At 39.0% G+C, this 24,667-nt stretch overlaps 2 protein-coding genes across 3 annotated transcripts in view; both read left to right on the top strand.

Annotated features, from left to right (window-relative positions):
* LOC108179123 (uncharacterized) overlaps positions 1 to 24,667 on the top strand; it is a gene marked incomplete at its 3' end in the record, with an annotated part of 177,624 nt that overhangs the window by 119,660 nt on the left and 33,297 nt on the right.
* On the top strand, positions 105 to 24,650 carry omc5 (omcin 5). 2 transcript variants are annotated; one of them, NM_001083007.1, is given in 18 exon segments: positions 105 to 138; positions 336 to 393; positions 1,618 to 1,644; positions 2,330 to 2,734; positions 6,077 to 6,463; positions 6,565 to 6,636; positions 9,950 to 10,342; positions 10,539 to 10,946; positions 11,048 to 11,122; positions 15,264 to 15,644; positions 15,726 to 15,812; positions 16,666 to 16,791; positions 16,868 to 17,052; positions 18,642 to 18,799; positions 21,900 to 22,145; positions 22,255 to 22,417; positions 22,632 to 22,734; positions 24,152 to 24,646. In NM_001083007.1, coding segments are annotated over 17 exon segments (3,363 nt in total). In that variant the 5' UTR covers positions 105 to 138; positions 336 to 353; the 3' UTR covers positions 24,259 to 24,646.

Genomic DNA, 24,667 nt, shown 5'->3' with positions numbered 1-24,667 from the left:
TCTACAGGTTCCAGTAAAGGTCCTCCCACAGGTATTAATAAAGACCCTGATGGTGATGGTGAGGTTTGCAGTTGATCATCATCTCTGTGTTCAGTTGCTGAAGAGAGAGTTTTGCTCTGCAGCAGCATCTGACCTCAGGTAAAGACTTTTCACCTCATTTAAGCACTAAATAATGTAAAAGGTATTAATAAGTAAAATGATGGTTATTTGTTTATTTATTTTGCCATTTTTCCGCTACACTTGTGTATTAATGTGCACTGAGCAAAAAAAAAAAGTTCAATAACTATTAAATATTTCCTGTGTAAATATGTTGTATATGTCTGTGTGTTGAGCAGAAGTTGTTGCTTGTCATGATGAAGTGTCTGATCTTGCTTTGTGTGCTGCTGACTAATGGTGAGTCTTTCTAATATGTCAAGCAAATAATTGTATTTAACCCTCTGGGGTCTGAGGGTGTTTTGGGGCCGTGGAGAAGTACATACATGAACAGAAGTACAAACATATTAATGGCTGAAGTAATAACACTGTAAACAGCACAAGTTGGGCTACAATACTACCTAAGCAGCATGTTTGTATGTGTTTGTGTTTTTGAGAAAGAAACGTTTATGCGTGGTTAGTGAAAAACTAAAATTTTGAAGTCACTAAATCAAGGCTGTGAAACACACAGAGAACATTTGTGCACAAGACTTTTGAGAACTGGGGAGTTCAGAGTGTGCATATGTTATACATGTAAACAAAACTATACAAAATAATTGTACTGCATAGATAGTTAAATGTATATATGATTTGCATCATATGCATATATATTTCATGTCTAAATATAAATAAATAATTTCTTAAACACACACACGCACACACGCACACACGCACACACACATATTATATATGTATACACATATATATATATATATATATATATATATATATATATATATATATATATATATATATATATATATATATATATATATATATATATATATGTGTGTGTGTGTGTGTGTGTATACAGTTGAAGTCAGTATTATTATTATTTTTTTATATTTCCCAAATGATGTTGAACAGAGCAAGGAAATTTTCACCGTATGTCTGATAATATTTTTTCTTCTGCAGAAAGTCTTATTTATTTTATTTTGGCTAGAATAAAAGCAGTTTTTAATTTTTTAAACACCATTTTAAGAACAAAATTATTAGTCCCTTTGAGCTAATTTGTTTATCTTTAGTCTACAAAATAAACCACTGTTATACAATAACTTGCCTAATTACCCTAACCTGCCTGGTTAACCAAATTAACCTAGTTAAGCCTTTAAATGTCACTTTAAGCTGTATAAAAGTGTCTTGAAAAATATCTAGTCTAATATTGTTTACCGTCATCATGGCAAAGATAAAATAATTCAGTTATTAGAGATAAGTTAATAAAACTAGTATGTTTAGAAATGTGCTGAAACAATTCAGGGGGTTAATAAATCTGACTTCAATTGTATGTATGTATATATATATATATATATATATATATATATATATATATATATATATATATATATATATATATATATATATATATATATACATTCATTCTATATTTATGTTTGCTAATTAAATGCTTTATTGTGTATTCAACAGGTGAAATAATCAATGGACAAACAACAGGTGATGTTCTCCTCTTATCTTCATGTGTCATCACTACAGAATGTACAAATAGATTGGTCTTCAATTCCATTTAAATCTCACTCTTAGTATGTCAAATCTATAGTTGGCAAAAGTTGATTCAGAAATATTTATTTATGTATGTGTTATGAATATATCAGAAAGTCACCGAATTAGGTATTTAAAGAATTTTATAACATATCCAGAAGTTAAAATGAAAACTAGTAAGACTGGAATGATCTGGTATGGTTATATATATATATATTCATGTTAAATAATGAGTAACAAGTTAAATGGGTGGAGTCACAGGTGGGATGATCCATTTTAGACACCACAACAGTAACTCTGGCTTCACCTACTGGTGAGAGCAGGAACAGCACAGACCTAAAAAAAAAAAACAACATCCACATTTTCAGTGTTTATAAAAAGCCACTGTAGTACTTTAAAAAAAAAAAAAAAAAGAAATGCTTGTTGTAATAATAAAATACATTTAATATATATATATATTTTTTTGTATGGTATACTCTTAGAATACACTAGAAATAAAGTTTATTTACATTTATTTTATTTATTATTAATCTTTTCTTGGTGTATTATTCCAATGTTATCTTTTTTTAATACACACTACTGTTATATAGTACAAAATCATCATGGATTATTATTTTTTTTTGTGTCATTGTTCTCTAAGAAATTACAACTTCCAGCTTTGATCCATGCTATGATTATAACATTACTGATGACTCCTGGAGAAACATACGGCAAATCCCATATGAGTACTACTTTAATAATGACGACACACTTGTTGAATGGAGCGGCTGGTATCGGCTGTATCTAAATGGACAAAGTGCCCAGATGTCTGAGTGGTTTGTGACTTATATGGTATGTGGTGGCTACACTGGACTGTATCTCAGCGGTTCTCATCCAACACTTGAGGATGGAGTGGTGACCCGTGATGTTGTAGGAACTCAATGGACTTACCAGGGTGGGAGCTACAGATCCAAATCCATCAAAGTCAAAGCCTGTCCTGGAGATTATTATGTCTATGAACTCGTCAAGCCAGATCTGTCGATCTCCAGACCTTCATACTGTGCAGGTGCAGCTTTAACTCTTTCTCTGGTCCTAAGTTAACCTTTTTTTAAATGAACTGCTTAATGAACTGATGCTTATAGGCACACATAAACACTCCCACTGTAGCAGAGTCCAGCTGGTAAGTGCTGTGCAGGTAAACATTACTCCCCTCTTTGTATTATGGTGAATAATCTGAGGAAACCCAATAGCAAGTGAATGAGAGTTAATTATGAACAAAACAGCAAGTGCTGAAAAAGTTAAAAATGATTACAAAATGGCATGAAACAAGCCACAAATAAACAACAGCACACTGAAAACCATTATTTTTTACATAGACACCAAATGCTCTGATTTTAATATGATTTAGGCAATACTCTGATTAAGAGTCTACCATGTAAACAGAGATTTCTGATGACCTTAACCCAGCTAAAGTCAACAGAACTAAACAGAAATAGAATTAAGACATGTGGTATTCCTATTTCAGTCGCATTATTGAAGTGCCGCAGAGACATGTAAACACATATAGGGCTCTATTTTGACGGTCCATGCGCAGAGCGCAAAACGCAGGGCGCAAACACTTTCAGGGCGTGTCAGGATGCATTGCTGCTAATTTAAGGATGGGAAAATCTGCTTTGCGCCATGGCGCATGGTCTAAAAGGGTTGAGTTTATTTTCTTATTGAGTTATAGGTGTGTTTTGAGAATAAACCAATTACAGCCTCATCACCCATTCCCTTTAAGAGCCAGCTGCGTCACGCCATAAGCGAATTCGCTATTTATAGGACGTAAAGTAAGTCTAAGTGGAAAAACTGAGCATTTCACAAGCAAACAGTTCACAGTTAAACAGAGCATCTACTGCGCGAGAATGAGAGATATTGGATCACTTCCACTTTTGCTCTTGGATAGGGAAACCTTTACGCACAGACATCAATTAGCCTATAAAGCACAAATATTCGTTTCACAACTATTTCTAAATTCAGCTCTAATTTCCAGCAAACGAATAAATGAACAATAATAACAAAATGTGCTCAAAAACCTGAGTTATACCCTAAAACACATGCTGTGCCCCATATGGTCTAAAACCTGACAGGTGGGCAAATCTAAGCTTGTTTTTAATAAAACAAATATAAATATGGATATAATAAATAATACTGCTAATAATAATAACATTATACAAAAGCAAATTGTTATGAATGAACTGAAAAAGCCTCCCGAGATGAAGAAGACATGAAAGCAGTGATTTTTCATATTTATGTAGGCTAGAAAATAATATGTTTTGTAATATTTAAATCCTTTATATTTATATTCTATATCTATTCTTATTATATCCTACACATTTTTCCTTATAATATTAAATTTTTTTCATATGTAAAGATATTTGCCTATTGCTCTCTTGTGTGTATTAAGCAGTGTGTAAGCGAGGCGCAACTCTGTGCCGGAGTTTAGACCGGGTTTGTTTTGGTCTAATGAAAAATCTATTTTAGATTTTAGATTTTTTTAGACAGCGAGCGCCGTCACTGTTGGTCTGCATTAAAGGGCACCTAGGTTACCCCTTTTTTCAGATTTAATATAAGTCTTTTGCGTCTCTAGAATGTGTTTATAAAGTTTCAGCTCAAAACACCCATCAGATTTTTCATTATACCTTTTACAAGATGCTGTTTTATACTGATTTCCAGCAGGGGGTGGTTTTGTCGTACTGCGCCTTTAAGACGAGTCTGTCCCGCCTACTTTTTCTACGTGCCTTCCCGCGTGCTTTAATCTCCTCCCTCTGCTGCGTCAGACAACAAACAGACTTAAAGGAAGAAGGTCTCACGTAGTGTTTGTGAGAAATACTACAGTAAGAACTAATCTTTACTAATCAGTATTGTGAAGTTGCATTGATGAGTCACACACAATATCGTTACAAAGTCAACGCACGCGCACACACACACACACAGATACACACGCACACTGCAGCTGACACACACACACACACACACACACACACACACACACACACACACACACACACACACACACAGGGAGGCAGACAGACAGCGCACTTAGCTTAGCCCTGTTTTTGCACTCAAATGTGACAGGATACAGGCTAACCTCCACTGCTGTGTGGATATCTGTTATGCTAATGTACAATATAAACCTGATTTAACGTCCACAAACCGGGATTGAAGCGTCTTCCTTTATAATTGTTCTGACATGCGGCTGTGCTGATGAAGTAAAGCTGAAGTAAATCGCTGTAATTAATTACACACATACTCTGTTTTAAAACACTTTAAACACGTGAAACTCACTCTTAATCACATTTGATGATGATTGCTGATCCTAGCGAACAGAACAGGCCTTTTATTCCCGGTTGCTTTGCGTATGTCTGCCTGGTCTTGTTGACATATACACGTGACTACCGGAACATGTTAATGCGCAGCTGTCAATTAATTCGGTGGGCGGAGGGGATCGCACACCTACGTAAAGTTGCGGTCGGTCTGAAAACCGCTATAATTGGTCCACCGTTCTTATGTTGTTAAATTGAAAAAAAAGGACTGTGTGTGTTTATTTCACTCCAATATGATAGTCTATACACTATATATACACATATGTTTGTCCAAATAGCTTAAAAAGTAGATTTTTCACCATAGGTGCCCTTTAACACTTCCAAAACGCTAGTTGGCAGTAACGTGTTAATGTGTCTCTGTGTCGAGTTTCTTCGCCTGTGTTTTGTTCTTTCTGAACACTTCCTGAATGTACAAGTAGCTCAAACTCGCTCATTTTGAGTCAGAAACCGGCGGACGTGCAACAACTTTAAGTATGAGGTAAACACAAAACAAAACTTTCCATCCGGAGCTCCATTGCGGCACTCCACACTTGTAAACAATTGCTCCAATGGGCTTGCGCGGCTCTTGGTCCCGCCCAGACTCGTCAGCGCTACCAAGCAGACCAATCACTGAGCTTGCGCTATACGCGTCGAAAGCTCTAAGAACACTTTCATTTTAGTCTTCTCTCCTGCACCAGGTCAGAGTGTGCATTTATTGCAGGCAACACGATGTATTGCCAGTAGAGTCAGCAGCACAACATCTAAGCATCAAATTGACCGTAGTAAAAGTGCACCCTGACCTGACATATGATTTTGACAATGTTTTTAGTTCCTTTTCTGCACTTTGAAATTCTTGTGAACATTGCTGTCTATAGGGGATGAGGGAGCTCTTGGATTTAATCTAAAATATCTTAATTTGTGTTTTGAAGATGAATGAAGAATTTAGACGATTGGAATTACATGATTGAAAGTAGTAGTTGGTTATTAATTTTCGGGTGAACTAAACATCTAAACTTTCTTCAATGTGAATGCAGTATTTTAACAGTACTTTTACATCATGACAGTTGTTTTCCCAAGCATCAGCAGTGACCCCTGCTACAACTATGAGTCTCTGGATCGCCCCTGGAGAGCCAACAATGAAAGTGGAGATTACTATTGTGATGATTATTTCTCCTGGAGGGGCTGGTACAGGCTTTTCTACAATGGAATGAACATCCAGATGCCCGAGACCTGCATAACTAGACTCAACTGTAACACAGGGATTAATCTGTACCTCAATGGTCCTCACCCTCAGATAGAGGATGGAGTGGTGATCAGAGAGGTCTGTGGTAGTTCTTACTGGAGCTGCTGTGATATCAAGTCAATCCCCATCAGAGTGAAAGCCTGTCCAGGAAATTATTATGTCTATGAACTTGTGCATCCACCAACCGGGTGTTCAGGATACTGCACAGGTACCTCTACCCCTTTAAAAAACACATTAAATATTTTTAAAATAAATTTGTTATTGGATGATTTTTTTCATAACCCTTTATACCTTTTTTGTTGTTGTTAGATATCAACACTATTTCACAGGTGGCTTCAACCACAAGTCCACAAATAATCACTGAATCCAGCGTCACCTTAAGTAAGTTTTAAACATGTTTACAAGAAATAAATGAAAAATAAGCTTAATAAAAGTCATATTTTATTCATGGATTTTAGTAATTTTGTGTATGAATGATTTACAACAAAATCTAAAGAATATTACTGCCCTTCAAGTTCATTTTATCATGTATACTAACCAACCCGGGCTCATTGTGGAAACGTAGCCCCGCGGACGTTTCTGCGGACCGTGATTTACATCCCGGGAGGTACGTATTCGATCGGTTTTTGTTTTTGCGGATCCGCGAGAGGCCGCTGTGTGTGCTTTTTTGCGCCTCGGGCACCTCTCGGGAGCACACGCCATTCGCGCCAGCGCCGATCTCGCGCGAAAAGCCGCCGGATCGGCTGACTCGGCCGCCCTCTTCTTCCTCCTCCTCCTTCCCTAAACCCGAGCGACGGTTCACGAAAGTCGTCCAGAAAAAACAAAAAAAAAGCAAAAGCCCTCGTCTTCGATTTCGACCGCGTTTTCGGATCCCGCCGCGTTGTCGCCCTTATTTTTTTCGGATTCCGTTTTTCGTCTTACCTGATTTCCGGAACCGCTGTTCCCCGGACTCGATCCCGGTCGTTGTCCCCGTGGCCGGCTCCTCCTCCTACGCGGCCTCCGCTCCGCCGACGCAATGCTGTGAGCTAAGCGGACAAACTGGTTGCATCGGGAAAGCCCTCCACTCGGGAGGCGAGCCGTCGGCCGGCGAGCGCGAAGAGGTGGGGCGGAGCAGCGCCACACCGCCCCGCAGCATTCGCTCGAAAAAAACTAAACGCGGCCTTACGTACCTCCGTCCACGTAAATCACGGTCTCCAGAAACGTCCGTGGGGCTACATTTCCAGAATGAGCTTGGGCTGATACTAACTATAGGTAATGTAGAAGTATAGTTTAAGTGTACTATACCTCACATAGCAACATCTGTATACTAGTATTCTTGTAATTATCCTAGAAAACATACACAGTAATGGACACACACAGGGCTCGAACCTGAAACCTGAACCTTTGGATCTCTCTATCCACTATTTATCAGTGGTGGAAAGAGTAATGAAAATCATACTTAAGTAAAAGTATCACTACTTGCCCAAAAACAGTGCAGGTAAAGTAAAAGTATCTGTTGTAAATATTAGTCAAAGTCTGACTAGACCTTTCTAAAGTATTCAAGAGTAGTAAGTAGTGAGTAGTGAGTATTATGCTGTAAAAAGCTTATGATTTACATGTAATTTGTGCATGTGTGTGTAAACGTAACATTCTGTAGCGCATTTAGTTACTGCCCAGCTGGCACATAACATATAGGTTGTGATGTCAGGTGACCAAAATTCAACGTCTAGCCAGCGTCTAAAGAAAATGTTATTTTGATGTCCAATAATGATGTCAAATGACGTTGATATTTGGTTGATTTTAGGATGTAAGTGACCAAAATCAACGTCAAGTCAACATCTTAAACCAGCGTCATATTGACGTCAAAAACTTGTCAGGTAAAATCCAACATCTGATAGACGTCATAGTGATAACATCCACTAGTTATTTAGGATTTTAAAGGATTTCAGGTTGGACATTGATGTTAGCCTGACGTTGGGTTCTGATGTCAATCTGATTTTTATTTCCAAACAAAATCCAACGTCCCCACAAAGGGGTACAACTTCAATCTGACGTCATGCTTACTGTGTTTATGGCCATTTTGGTCATGATACAGTAAACATCAGTCATCTTCTCATCAGTGACCTGCATCTAAACAGTCTCTGGGTTAATGCGTGTAAAGATTTTAAACATCTTGTGGACACTTTTAATGCTTCCAAACAGCTTGCTGTAATTATAAATCACCCATGACTATGGTGCTTCTATGTGCGATTTGATTGGACAGGAATCACAGTGACTCCAGGTTGAGGGAAAGTAGTGGAGTTAAAGTACCAATACTGCACTAAAATTGTACCCAAGGGAAAGTTAAAGTTCACATTTTAAAAATACTTAGTAAATTACAATTGCAGAGAAAAACTACTCAATTACAGTCATTTGAGTATTTGTAATTAGTTACTTTACACCACTACTCATTAATACTAATTACTCTTTAATTACTAGATCCTGAGAATGTGTACCTTCACTCAGCCGCTAGTACTTTTATAGTGCAATAGTTCTTAGTATACACTTAGCTAACTAGTGGTTTTCTAGTGTTTTACTGCAAGTATACATAGCCAAATACATTTCTGTAGTGTGAAGCAGTACCCACATAGCAACATTTCTCTGGCCCAGCTCTGGCCCACACAATCAGGTTTTGCTTGGCCCACATGCCGCAGTGAATTACGGTACATGACTGGACCAAATCTGGCTTCCAGACAAGGGCCAAACACAGACCATATCTGGGCCAAGTCTCAGCCAAGTTAATAACTCATAACTGGGCCTGAACTGGGCCAGATAGGTTGGTGTGTCACGATTGCAATGAAATTGATAAACCCATGGAGTGATGCTCTTTAGGCACACTATGGGCACGCTTTTTCTCAAAGTGACCTGATTGGTAGAATTTTTTTTTTCTTTACTTAAAAAGGATTTTAGTGTATTTTAAATGTGGGTCAAAACTGGCCAAACTCACATGGCCCACTTATCAAATTTTTAAATCTGGGCCAAATTCTACGTTTTTTATCTAGCCCAAATCTTGTGTGCCGCCTTAAAAACGGTGCCACCTCTGCCAAACCCGGGCAATGTTTGGCCCACATGCTGTATGCCAGTGCCGGATGAATGCCTGCTGTGCCAGCTTTTTGCCAAATCTGGGCCAGAATTCTTTGCTACTAGGGTAATTTTCCATTGCTGTTGCTTTTAGTATAACAACATTTGTTAGATTTATCGTGGTCAGATGAAGCATTCAACAAACTCTGCTCATATCTTATCATCATGACTTCGTCTACTGCTTCTGCTTCTCCATAGCTTTCTCATTCAACTTCTATAATGATAGGAGATTGTTAATTGAGTTGAATACTGCTTACTAAGTTTGTGTATTGAAAACTTTACTGACTTGTTGTTCAGATATATACCTGGAGAAACTAACATTTCCTGATAAGATCTGGCGTTCAGGGTTGGATTTTATTTATCTGGCATGGAGAATGTGATCTAATAATACTAATTGCATAATATGCAATAATACTTCTCAAAAACTTTCAATGATTTAAGATTCTGATTACTGTTAAACTTACTTAATTGGGTATACTTTATTTTAAAGCTTAAAAAGTATACTAATAGTAAACTTGATTACATTATTTTCATAAGGGTTGTTCTTGTGAAGCTCCTCACTGAAATGTAACCCCTTTTTGGTTTTAAAACACAGATTATGACCCGTGCAGTAACTACAAGACACTAGACAGCTACTGTAGAAGCACACTCGGTAGCTGGTATTGGGAGTCGTATATATGTGGATATGATGACACTCTTGTAGAATGGGACGGCTGGTACAGACTCTTCATTAATGAATCGAGTGCTCAGATGCCTGACTGGTGTGCCTCTCATATGTCATGTGGAGGATTTACTGCTCTGTGGCTTCATGGATCTCATCCTCGACTACAAGATGGAGTTGTTACACGTGAAGTTTTTGGCTCAAATTATTATGACTGCAGTCACTACAGATCCAACCCAATCCAAGTTAAAGCATGTGCTGGAGATTATTATGTCTACAAGTTTACCAAACCAACAGTTTCACTCCCAGCTCCTGTATATTGTGCAGGTATATGTAAATTTCTCCTTTATATGCGAGCACACACACACACACACACACACACACACACACACACACACACACACACACACACACACACACACACACACACACACACACACACACACACACACACACACTGTTAATATACAGTATTCTACAGTAACCTGCAGTATATAATGCTTTCTTCCTGCTTTCTTCCTAGTGTCTTCTGCCACCCCAAGTGTCGACCCCTGCTACAACTACACCAGCCTAGATGAACCTTGGAGATCCACAGATAACTATTACAATAATAACTATTATTACTATTACCATAGCTTGTGTGATTATAATGTGGAGTGGAACGGCTGGTACAGGCTGTTCTATAATGGTCAAAATGCTCAGATGCCAGAATCATGTGTAAATCCATACATGTGTGGCACTTATAATCCAATGTGGTTCAATGAATCCCACCCTCAGCTGGAAGATGGAGTGGTCTTCCGTCAGATCTGTATTTCAGATTTTAGCGGCTGCTGTTCTTACACATCCAAGGCTATAAGAGTCAAAGCCTGTCCTGGAGATTACTATGTGTATGAGTTTGTTAAGCCAATAATTTGTGGAACCTACTGTCTAGGTGAGCATATATTCATATGTAATTTAGTCAATTTTAATTTTATAAACATACATATAAACATATTTTTTCTGATATTGATTTGAACACTTTCTTAATTCCAGAGGCAACAAATCAGAGCACAACAACAGTGTCTATCCCACTGACACAATCCATTACTCCACCAATCACAACTACAGGTAATCTATTGTCTTGCTTCCTTTTTGCACAAATATTTCATATCACATAATCTTTCCAAGGTTTGTTGTTATGTTATATAATAACTCCAGACCAGAAATATGAGTTTAAATCATAAGAAATAAATAATACAGCTCACATAATATGCATTAAAGGAAAAGGCAACTAAAGACTATGCAATCTTAAGGGCCTACTCACACTATGCCATCCATACCGTGCCCAGGCCCGTTTCCCGCATCGTTTGAGAAGTGTGAGTGCGCTGAATCGGCTCAGGCACGGTTCACTTGGCCGGCCCTGGCCCGGTTGGAAGAGGTGGGCCTGATTGCAGTTCACTTGGGCTTTGGCGAGGTACGCTTGTAGTATGAGTGCAAAACGTGCCAAAGCCCGAAACTGAAAGTGAGATGTGACTTTTAAGGGGCTGTTTCATATGGATTTATTAATCCTTCTTACCGTTCAATGAACGCAAACTGCCGTAGCTTATTAAAGATGCAGACCCCTCACTGCACGACAGCTGCACCTTCAGCAAACCCCCTCATTCCTGCAGCACGAGGGCTTTATGATTGTTTATGAGCTCCAAAAGTGGCTGATGTGTTCGGCGAAATATCTGACTGCATGTCACCGCATCCCAAAGCGATATAACTGAAGAAGTCCCCACTGTGCTGAGTGAGAGCACTTCTGACCATCGCATCATCGATGATGTAAGCGTGCCCAGGCCCAGTTGTACGAGCTGTCGGGGGAGACGGGAGGGGGGAAAAGTGTGCTTTGGCCTGGTTCGAGGCAACTGTACATAGTGCGAGTACGGCCTAAGACTATGCAATCAAGATAAATAAAGCCTGGGTCCTAAAATCTGAGAACCCCAGATTTTCCTCTCCTCAGACACTACCTCCAGTTCCTTCTGAGGGATTCTGAGGTGTCTCCAGGCAAGCTGACAGTATCAGTAAGACAAGCCAGTAACACCTCCCTGGGTAGGCCAAAAGGCATCTGAAACAGATGCCAGAACCATCTCAATTAGCTCGTCTGAGGCCCCGTTTACACTAATGCGTTTTTGTTTTGAAACGCATAAGTTTTGCTACGGTTACGCCATCCGTCCACACTACGCCGGAGTTCTCGAGCGCCGAAAACGTAACATTTTGGAAACGCTGGAGAGGCCGTTTTCATTCTGAAACGCTGAATTCTGAACGCTCAGTGTGAGTGGGGGAAGACGGAGACATCTGAAAACGGAGGCTTTTTCTGATTGGGGCTTTTCCTCAATATTAAGTTGACCACACACACAGTTCAGTCTTGCATCCTCTTCTTGTAACTTCAGACTTCGCAAGTTTGATCAAGGTTGCAGTCTCCCCCTGCTCAGTTTGATATGGAAAACAGACTATACCGAGGACACGGGTAAATCTTCAAAGGGAACAGTGTACTTTATAACTTTATTCACATCACCCTGGCTACGTTGTTTCATTTTCTCAACAATAAAATGTAAACATGGTTTAAGGAACTGCCTATTTTCATTTTAATGTTAGCAACTTAACAGACAGCAGAAATGTTGAGGCGTCGTGCTGCATGAGCGTCATCTTTACTGTGTGGATATTTATAACCAAACGGAGCCTACAACTGCCTCCTTTCTAATTTCAGTAAAAATACGAAACTTACCCTCTCTTTTGCTGAATATCAGTTTTAATCATCGATAATGGCCATTATAAAAGTATAACATACAATAAGTTTATACATTGTAGGAAATAAAGGCAAGCGATCAGTCAATGTACAGAATGTACATGGATTAATCATTAACTTATCTTTGCGCTCAGCCAAAACACGTTACCTGTGTAATAGATTCCAATGACCAAAGTCAGAGAATATGTCTTAAGATGAAGACAACAAGATGAATGAAATATCACGTTTAGCAAATATAGTGAGATTAGATCCAGCGGGAGATGCTTGATGAACAGTACGACTAGCAGAGCTCTCATCTGGGTAGAAATGCTGCAGCGCTTGCCCGAGAGTGTGTGTGTGGTCACGTGATGTGCATTTTCAGCGTTTTGGTGTGGACGGAGAGCAGTTCAGAAACGCTGGGTAAAACGCAAGTGTAGACGCAGATCGTGTTCAGTCTAAAACGCCGTTTTGAAACTAAAACGCACTAGTGTAAACGGGGCCTCAATGTGAAGGATCAGCGCGGCTCTACTTCGAGTTTCTCCCGGGTGACTGAGCTCCTTACCCCACCCCAGAGGGTGCGCCCTGCTAGCTTGCAAAGAAAACAAATTTTAGCCTTTTTAAAGATTTTAACAAATCTTTTTTATTTTTGGCCATGACCCAAAGTTCATGATCCTAGGTGAGAGATGGAATGTAGATTGGCCGGTAAATTGAGAGCTTTGCTATTTGGATCAGCTCCTTCCTTACCACAATGGACAGGCACATTGACCACTTTACTGCTGCATCAATCTACCTGTCAATCTCGTGTTCTATCCTTCTCACACTCGTTATCATAACCCTCAAGATATTTGAACTGCTCCACCTGGGTTAGGGAAAAATTTAGACTTATTTTAGGCAATGCAATTTGAACTCTTGCTCTTTTTATACAGCCACAGGACAGTCCTTAAAGGGCCATGAACCCCCCTGTTTCAGCAGGATGTTTTCACATCTCTAGTTTGGAAAAAGTCAGGAAAGTGGGTGTGTCCAACTTTAGGTGGGAGTGTCGGGGGAGGGAAAAGGGGAAAGATTTGAATAAAATGGGAGTTTCTATTTAAGCACGCGCTGATTTTCACCGAGGAAAAACAAACACACATGCAGGGGAGAGAGACAGTGACTGTGTTTAATGATAGTGGAATGTTTGATACCGCACGAATTTGCGGCGAAAATTCTTTACAAATTTTTTTTTAATTCTTGAAAACTATTCTTAATCTTTTCCCACTTCTTTTGGCAACAACGTGTCATCTCTCTGCCGTCTGAACACTGTAACAAGCAGGGGCGGACTGGGACTAAAAATCAGCCCTGGCACTGTAGCCACACCAGCTCACATTACCACACCGACACAGCCCCACCCATGGACACTCACATTCACTACTTATATTGGTGTACAGATGGTAAATGTATAAGCAGTACCATATTTAAGAGATATTTAAACATTTAATGTATGTGACTGGAACAAAAACAACCCATTTAAATATGCAATAATTTCATTCATTTTCTTTTTGCTTAGTCCCTTTATTAATCTGGGAACTGCCAGTTTATCCAGCATATGTTTTACACAGCGGATGCCCTCAAAGCTGCAGCCCATCACTGGGTTACCCAATTCCCAATTGGCCTACTCAATTCACCTATAGCGTGTGTTTGGACTTGTGAAGGAAACCAAAAGGAAACCCACATAAACATGCAAACTCCACACAGAAACAACAACTGACCCAGCCGAGGCTCGAACCAGCGACCTACCCACTGCGCCACTGCACTGCCCCTTTTTGAGACTAGTTCAGTTAATTTTATGTATTTGGCAATGTCTGACTTGACTGCCTTTCTCTTTTTATGGTCCATCTCTGACTATTAGTCTGTGTTGCACTTATTGTGATTACGTCTGCGTAACCTCTGATTGGGTCGGCCCATCTCAAAACCAGCCGGTCGTTGCCAGTTGGGCCAATGCTTAACATTTATTATTATTCTTACTATCATCATCATCATCATCATCATCATATTCACATCTTGCAAGAGATAAAAGCTGCCTACATGTAAAAACAATACATATGAAAAAATAAATAAAAAAAATAGCTGACCGGCCCACATTTTAAAAATGGTCCGGCCTTTCTGGCATTTGCCAGAATTCCCAGTTCGCCCCTGGTAACAAGTAAAAACAGTCTTCGAAGCTAGCATGCATATTAATTCAATTCAATTCAGCTTTTTTTGTATAGCACTTTTACAATGTAGATTGTGTCAAAGCAGCTTCACATAAGTAGTTCAGTTTTTATTGTTTATGTATTTATTTAATGTATTTATTTTAAGTTTTTAGTTACCGCAGTTGCACTGCATACACAATAGAGCGTGCTGATTGGTTTGAAACAACAAAGCTTAAGTACAGTATTGTCTGGAGATAAGTATTTCATACTGCTACTTCAGTACAAAAAATATTGAATTGTTTAGCAAATTGTTATTTTTCTAAATGTTGAACAGCTCCCCCTGTTGACCCCTGCTACAACTACAATGTCCTGGATGAGCCATGGAGAGCCACCAGCAATCAATATACTTCTCAAGTAATGTGTGACAGTGCGGTGAGCTGGAGCGGCTGGTACCGTCTCTTCATTAATGGTCAGAGTGTTCAGATGCCAGACACATGTGTTGATGAGTATAGCTGCGGCACTAATGCTCCACTGTGGCTGAGCGGAGGACATCCAACACTTGAGGATGGAGTGGTCTCTCGTAATGTCTGCGCACACTGGAACAACAACTGCTGCTATTTCCAGTCCAATCCCTTTCAAGTCAAAGCCTGTCCTGGAGGTTTTTATGTCTATGAGTTTGTGAGGCCGACCACCTGCAATTTAGCATACTGTGCAGGTACTGGACACACATTTAACTCTGCCTTCTGTTTATGATAGAGATGATGGCTTTCTGTCTGACATTTATTTGTGTTTCTAGATGTGAGGTTTAACACTAGCTATACAACTGACACACCAGAGATGACCACAACAGAAACAGCAGCTGAAACCAGAACTATAATATTTGGTAACGTATATTTTATATATATATATATATATTTACAATTGAAGTCAAAATCATTAGCCACCCGTAGATTTTTTTCTTATTCTTTCTTTAAATATCTCCCAAATGATGTTTAACAGAGCAAGGGTATGTCTGATAATATGTTGTCTTCTGGAGAAAGTCTTATTTGTTCTGAACTGAATTTTTTTAGTTCAGCTAAAAAAAAGTTTTTAATTTTTTAAAAATAATTTTAAGGTCAATATTTTTAGGGCCTTTACGCTTATTATTATTAGACTATTTCTTTGATAGTCTATAGAACAAACCATCCTTATACAATAACTTGGCTAATTACTCTAATCTGCCTAGTTAACCTAATTAACCTAGTTAAGCCTCTAAATGTCACTTTAAGCTGTATAGAAGTGTCTTGAAGAATATCTAGTCTAATATTATTTACTGTCATCATGGCAAAGATAAAATATATCAGTTATTAGAGATGAGTTATTAAAACTCTTATGTGTAGAAATATTATCTCCGTTAAACTAAAATCAGGGAAAAATAAACATGGTGGCTAATAATTCTGACTTTAATCACTTTTATTCACTTTCAATCAATTTCATTCACATTATCACCAGCGCGTGTGAATAAAGATTTAATAAAATCTTAATATATATATATATATATATATATATATATATATATATATATATATATATATATATATATATATATATATATATATATATATGATATTTTTTATCTGTTTATTTATTTATTTATTGTACTTACTTCTAAAGATCAGGTGGGTTTTCTTTTTGTGGTCTAATGGTCTGGTAGGAAAACTTGCATTAATGAATGTTACTAACTTGTCCATCTATAGATGTCAGAAACCCCTGTTCTGAACTCAACTGCTCCAAAGAGGAAAGGTGTGGGATGAAAAATGGTGTTTATGGCTGTTTATGTAACAAAGGCCTCCAAAAACAGCGAGCAGCTCAAGACTCCTTTGGTTAGTGTGTGATTCTACAGTCAAATGTGAAATAAAAGGTGTTTTTGTGTCATTAATGATCATGTTTTTCTGTCAGATTTCAATGAGACCTGTGAGAGCAGCTCTGGCTCCATGTCTGTGTCTCGCTGTCAGCTTTTTGAAGCTGGTTTTTCAGCTGAGCACTTACACCTCAATGACCCCAGCTGCAGAGGAAGCGTCCAGAACGGCAGAGTGGAGTTTAACTTCGACAACGATCAACACATCTGTGGCACAAATCTTGTGGTACGAGGAACTGAATTCTAATTTTATATTAAGTGGGTGTTGAATGCTTGATTCTAATAAGCTGATGAACATCGTTTTCAGTAGTTGAGGCAGGTTTTGTCTGCATGTTAGCTTCATATTAATACATTGATTGAGTTCAGCAATTTCACAGCTACGGTAGAGAAAAATCACATCAAAACACAACAGAAACCTTTGGATGAGATGTGTAAGAAACTAGTCCTACACACAGGAGCAGTCTGAGGACAAAAATCTGACAAATGTCTGAAATACAACATCTAAGCACTGGCTGCAACTGTAGGAACTCAAGTTTAAGCTGAATAATTGACTCAAGTCCATTGAATTATTAGAAAATAATGCACATTAACTTTACATTGTGGCCACAATAACACTCCATGTGTACATTATTTTTAAGAAGTCAATCGCCTGTCATTAATTATTCCATACATATTAGGGGCATACCTGTCAACATTGGGATGTATAAATAAGGGGTTTTCCCACCATAAAAAAGGATTCCTCTGACCCCCCTTTAAAAATCCCCAAATTACTAAATATGTTTACTTGGAGCCGTTTCATTGTAAATAAACAGTTAAATTGTCAGTAATATGTTTTATTATTATTTACAAAAGAAAAAAAAATGGTTTACATTAGCAGCAAATAAATTATAGCAAACAGTTCAGCTTATTAAAATTAATGGCTGTTATAATGAAATAGAAACGCATTCTTTAATGTAAACTCGGCTCTTTAATGTTTATTTGCCACCCTTCAGAGAAAAACTTAAAGTACGTGAGAAATACCAGCCTGATCTTACGAGAAAACGTACGTTTTGCCAGTTTAGTGGCTCATTCGTACGGCACCTAACTCCACCCCTAACCCCAACCGTCATTGGGGGATGAGCAAAACTACTAAATAAGCAAAGGGGGATGAGCAAAATGTACTAAATTGTACGAATTACAGGAGGGTTGAAAGGTTTGATTAGGGGTGGGATGGTTCATAAAACTATCTGTTCAGTGCATATCAGTTTTGTGACCATGGTTTTCAGTTTACATTGTAAAAAAAAAATCTCCTACTGTCATTTTGAAACACCATACATCAGCATAACACATAATACACAGCCTTATAATTTACCATTTAGTCTGTTGTTGCTGAACAATGGTTATACTGTATGATGACAGCACATTGTCATTCAAAAATGTGAGTCGGAGAGAGATAGTTTCAGCTGGCAGCAGGTATCCATTTGTTATGTTTGTACATGGCCCAAACATTTATAGTGACTGAAAAAAACAAACAAACTACCTTTTCAAATTGAACAAACCATCTAGGAGTTGTCTCCTAGCATGTCTATAAAAGGTATGAAAATTAGTCAAATAAAAGAAAATGCTCAAACGGACTTGCCTAGAAAAGGTTTCATCCAGTAATGTTACATTAATGCTAATGAAAGCATCATGCTACCAAAAAATCGGCCCTTTTGCCTATATTCTCCACCAATACTATGTAACACACCATTATTTCACTTGACTGGTGTTGTTCTTTGAAAAAAAAAATCAATTCATGTCAGATATAAAAATATAATGTCTATGTGTTGCCCGCAGGCCAACGGCAGCCACTTCATCTACAGTAACTATATTGTGGGGACGCCGGGAACAGAAGGTCTCATCAGCAGAGTGAGAATCCTGAAGCTTTCTTTCAGCTGTGTTTATCCTCAAACACAAACACTTTCCATGAACGCGGAGATCAACCCACTGCAGAGGTGAACAACACACTCATTCTGCTTTATTATTGGTGTAGTTTGACAAATTAACTTTTTTATCTCAATGGAATTTTATTGGTTGCACCATTTATTGAAGTTATTCTTCTGAAGAGTGCAAAAAAACAGGCCAATAAATGCTTGTGAATTGGCTGAGAAGCTCCCTCACAGGTGCAACCACTTATTAATCAGCTGAATATACAAGCAGCACCTGGAGGAATCTCTGTCAGACTTAATGCTAAGGAGCATGGAAAAGCAAGGAGAATAGCATAGCAAGTGTTTTGCAGTACCAAGCCTGGCCTTCTCAGTTCAACTGGCATTGCCAAGCAATCGGGAGGAAACCGGCTCTACCCGAAGCTTATAAAATATTGTGAATGTGTTAGGTGTTACCCAGCCTGCTGCTCAACAGATGTCTGACATAGAGTTGCCCAGAGTCTAATTTGTGCCAGAACACGCCGGATCCGGATCCGGCACCTCTGAAATCTGATCTGGCACCTCATTTTACCGATCCCCCTCCTCAACCGCCCTCCTCTCCCGTCCGCTGTTCACTTTCTTCCGCGGCACTCCAACCCTCTTCACTTTTGTCCACGACACCCTTCCGCCCTCGACCGCACCAACCACTGATCCCCCTTCGCCTCTCCTCTTTCATGCTCAAAATCTTTCCATCCTCGGGTAACTTGCCATATGAGTTACCCAGATCTGTTCTTGGACCTCGCAATTCACAAATTAAGCACTGGAGGTTCCACGAGCAAACGCCCAGGAGGAGGCAACACTCCTAGTTAAATGCACTCTTACTCTAAAGGAAAATGGCTTGCTTTGTCATGAGTATGCAAGGGCAATGGTTTCTACTTACCAGTAAGCCAACCTCTGTTAGATACAGCACTTCCCTTCTGCCGATCACTATAAGAGACAAAGAGCTGCTCAGAGGATCTTATGCTCTGAGTGTGGTCCACATAAAGGTGCAGAGCACGCACCAGACTCAGCATGGAAAAAGCTGGGTCTGCCTCCTCTGCAGACAGAGCCTGCAAGTTCACAACCTGGTCTTTAAAGGGAGAGGTAGGAACCTTGGAAACATAGCCGAGTTAGGATCTCTGGCCAGAATTCTAGGCACGACTTGCTGACCAAAAATGCCTCTAGGTCCCCGACCCTCTCAATAGGAGCCAACATGACCAGCATGGCTGTCTCCATTGACAGAATTTTTAAAGATTAAGTGGTTCAAATGGATCTCCCCGCAGCTCAGAGAGCATAACCGAGAGATCCTAAATGTGTGTGACAGGTGAATAAGATGTTGTTAGCTGCCTCACATCTATGAGAAACTGAATGATCAGATTATGCCTTCCCAATCATAGACTGTAAAATATATGGACGTAGTATCCGTGACGTCACCCATAGGTTTCTAAAGAGCGCAAAAGAAGCCACAAGTAGGCGCGGCCAACCGTTGCCATTTTGTTCGCGCATCATCACACCCACGGCGGGATACCAAACAAGGGCAAAGAGGCGGAGAGTGAGCGGAGCTACAGACACCTGCTAGCATTTAGCTTGGACCTGATTCAGACACACTTTACTTTGGGAGAAATGCTTAATACTTTATCACCTGTGACTCGTTTGTATACTGACTAATTGTGCTTGATTGTATACTATATCAATAAAGTGTTTAGACTTTTAAAAACACTGCTGAAACACATTGAGCCACTAAACATTGTTCTTATGACGTTTTTCAACAGGAGGAAAACCCGAATTACTTCCAAACACTTCAGATATAGTCTGTGTTACTTAATGTAAGACTATTGATGAACTCCAGCATAACACTGTATGACAACGCTTCAGATGACTGATCTAGAGCCTACAGCTAATCAATCCGTCAGATTCTGGAGTGCATTACAGCTCTAAATATAAATATAAACGATAAATGATCTAAAATAAAACAAATACATGTACAGAGATGGTATATAAGTATATAACTTTACTCACATGGGAAACGGAGGCCACGTGAATGGTTTGTAAACACAATTAAGTGCACTCAGCATGCCATGCCATCTAATAATTGTAGGAAACAAGTCCAAAAGGCAGTTGATTGTGTAAAGCCACATAAAACAACACAGAAATACGATAAATCTGCCGAGTTCAGAGGCTAATCTGCAGGATTCAGCTGAGGTGACGTGACGGCGACCAGCGAGACCTAGCTGTCACTCAAGTGGCCACGCCCTTAATTATGCAAACTTAATATAACTTAATATAAAGGAAACGGATGAGTTATAAAAAAATTCACCCCCCTCACAGTTGTCATGAAGGGTAATATTAGCTGTATTAACCAAAATCTTTTTTGTAGCAGGCTGTAAACACCTTTTTTCTGCTGTAAAGTTGGCCATTCTAACAGTGGGCTCAATTGAAATTTGCTCTGTTTTGGAGCCAGGAGCGGCCACGACTAGCGGAATTTCGGATGAATTGCAGTTTTAGTTACTTCCGTATTGGCTTCCTAAGGGAGAGCGGGAGGTTGCCGCTTGTTCCCAATGTGTCGTAATCTGCTGCGTCATGATGAGCGGAGAGGGCAGTGACATAAACATAGTATAATGGGTGACAGACTCCACTCCATTTTTGAAGGAAGGAAGGAGAGCACAATGCTTATTTGACATGTCCAGTGGTCTTCTTGATGATAAGCACACTGCTCAACAAGTATACTCCACTTCAAGGCGTATGCGTGCCTCCTATGGGGGGCTCTAGCCTAAGTGATGGTGTCCAACACTGCATACACCAGGTCACCTAAGTTATCCTTACTCCATCTATGGACCACACAAGGAGTTTTTGGAGATCTGGACACAGGTGCCAGATGGTGCCTCATCACCAGAGAAAGGAGGCTGTGGTCGCGGACACCATATGACCCCTGGAGCCTTTGAAAACACTTCAATGAGTCCAGCTCCATGATGAGATAAGATATACTATGCACTGAAGAGAGCTTGCTCTTCTCTCGGTTGATCTGAAGCCCCAACCGATCACGGTGCCGAAACAGCCTGTCCCTGTGCATAATCAATTGGTATACTTTTAGACAAGAATATGTATTTTATGCATACAATAATTTTTATTTTCATATCCATTAATTATACAGCACTGTGCACAAGATCCTCTCTAGTGGAGAAGGGGTTTATCAGGTCAGAATGGTCCCGTATGTGGATGACGAGTTCACTCAGCCCTTCACAGGTAGAGTGGATGCAGAGCTGGACCAGGAGATGCATGTGGAGGTTGATGTTGAGGGGGTCGACAGCCGCCAGTTTGCCCTGGTGATGGACACGTGTTGGGCTACACCTGTGAATGACCCTGATTACAGTCTCCGCTGGGACCTCATTACTGAAGGGTAAAGACTCCTCTTTTTATTAAAGATCTTAACTAAAATTTTAAGTCATTAAAAAAAAATAATAAATGAAATATTTTGGTTTGTTGATTGTAAATGTTGATCTCGTCAGGTGTCCCAATCCTGAGGACGACACAGTGAAGCTGCTGCAGAACGGCGTCTCCACAAGCAGCCGTTTCTCCTTCAGGATGTTCATCTTCACTGCAAACTCCACTAAGCTTTACCTGCACTGTGCTGTTCACCTTTGCCTTCTGTCCAGTGAACAATGCTCAACGGTGAGTTTAAAAAGTCTTCAGAATCTCCCACTGATGTTTCAGCACTAAACACAGACAGGGAGATATGATGGTGTTGAGGTTTAATGATGAAGGCTGTTAAACATGTTTGTTCTGCCCTCTGCTGGGGATTTGGTGCACTCCTGTTGGTTTTGTGTTTGTTCAGTGATGTTTATCAGGGATTTGCACAGCTGGATTTGACTCTTTTCTCTTCTAGAGCTGTGACTCTGGAGAGCAGCGGAGAGAGCGCAGGGCTCTGGATCTCCATGACAGTGCGTCACTATCTATGGGTCCTCTAGTGTGGTCTGGAGGAAACACAGGTCAGCATTTCATATGTCTGAATGCAGTGTTGGGGGAGCGGTTCTGAAACTGTAGCACCATAACTGATGAGTAGCTCAAAGTAACTAAACTACTGTTAAACCAGCCAAGTTACTATCTAAAAGTAGCTAGTTACATTGAAGCTACTTTTCCCCACAATGACAAGTAAAACAAATAAGCAAGTAACTGTTGGAATGAGAGATTTTTTTAAAGTAAATTATTTGGCATCTACAATTCTGATAAAGCCTAATGACATCACATACAGTTTTCAAATTTCTCGAAAATAGTCAAGGAGTCAAAGTGCAAATCTGCAACAGATATAACACATTGAACACATTAGAATGTTCTCAAAAACAAACAAACAAACAAACAAAATAAAACTTCGTATAAAATTATATACCCCCTTTCACAACGTTACTCATGTTAATTGCCAACACTTTCTGAACTGAATTTCAGTTGTTGTTACATCAAAAATAGTATTAAAAAATTACAGTAATGAATGAATTAATTATTAATAGTAACATCATGCGATCTTTGATATACAGTTGAGGTCAGAATTATTAGCCCGCCATTTAATTCTTTCCCCAATTTCTGTTTAACGGAGAGCAGATTTTTTTCAGCACATTTCTAAACATAATAGTTTTAGCAACTCATTTCTAATGACTGATTTATTTTATCTTTGTCATGATGACAGTAAATAATTTTTGACTAGATATTCTTCAAGACACTTCTATACAGCTTAAAGTTACATTTAAAGTCTTCACTGGGTTAATTAGGTTAACTAGGAAGGGTTAGGGTAATTAGGCAAGTTGTTGTATATCAATGGTTTGTTTTGTAGACTATCGAAAAACAATATAGCGCAAAGGGACTAATAATTTTGTCCCTAAAATGGTTTTAAAAAATTTAAAACTGCTTTTATTCAAGCCAAAATAAAACAAATAAGACTTTCTCCAGAGGAAAAAAATATTATCAGACATACTGTGAAAATTTCTTTGCTCTCTTAAACATCAGTTGGGAAATATTTAGGAAAGAGAAAAAAATTAAAGGGGGCGAATAATTCTGACTTCAACTGTACCTATGGCTTTAACACATATTTATTAAATATTGTACTATGTGATCTTGCAAGATGACACAGTTAGACTCTGGAAAACATACACTGTTTTATAAGTATCTACTGCTGGCAAGGTTACTGCTTCGAGTCCCAGCTGGGCCAGGAGGCCTCTCTGGAGACCTTAGTTTATTCAATTATGAAGTGAAGGAACTAAATTGGTGCAGTAGTGATTGAGCCACTGTCAAGCTACTGAATAATGTAGTTACATTAATAGCTGATTTACATGTAGAGCTGCTCCTCATCACTGTGTGATTCAGCTGTAAATAATCTTTTATTTCATCAGACTGACTGATATTCTCTGTTCACAGATGTTCAGTTTCTCCCAGACCAAGTGACGGTTTCTGAGGCTTCTTGTCTGTGTGCTTCTCTGGTGCTGTTGTTCATTCCTCTGATGAGTTTCTTCACCCTGTCCTAGTTTACTGACACAGAGAATGCAACATTTAGACTGGTTGATTTTAATGGATGTGGAACTGGTTGTGGTACTCCTTTATTTTTAATATATAATATTTTATGAGGCAAAGAAATTGTCTTGACATGCTATGAATACACTATTAATAATGGTTTAAAACACTAGGTTAACTATGCAATTATTTGGGTGTCTATAGTAACAAAGGTCTCATACAAACTATAATTATGTTTGCCAGAGGATTGAGCTTGTTGATCTGTTTCTCGTGGCTTAAAATAAATAAAATAAATGTAATATAGTGTTAAATATAGAATTCAGGCGTTTAATACAATGTGCTGTATACGGCATAATGATTCAAAAGGTAAATGGTAAAAAGTAAATAAATTCCATGATTAAAGTGATGTAATGTTCTGTCTTT

Source organism: Danio rerio, chromosome 12 (assembly GCF_052040795.2).
Source record: "Danio rerio strain M-AB ecotype USA chromosome 12, GRCz13ab, whole genome shotgun sequence".
Taxonomy (NCBI): domain Eukaryota; kingdom Metazoa; phylum Chordata; class Actinopteri; order Cypriniformes; family Danionidae; genus Danio; species Danio rerio.
This window is presented reverse-complemented; position numbering and strand designations above follow the sequence as displayed.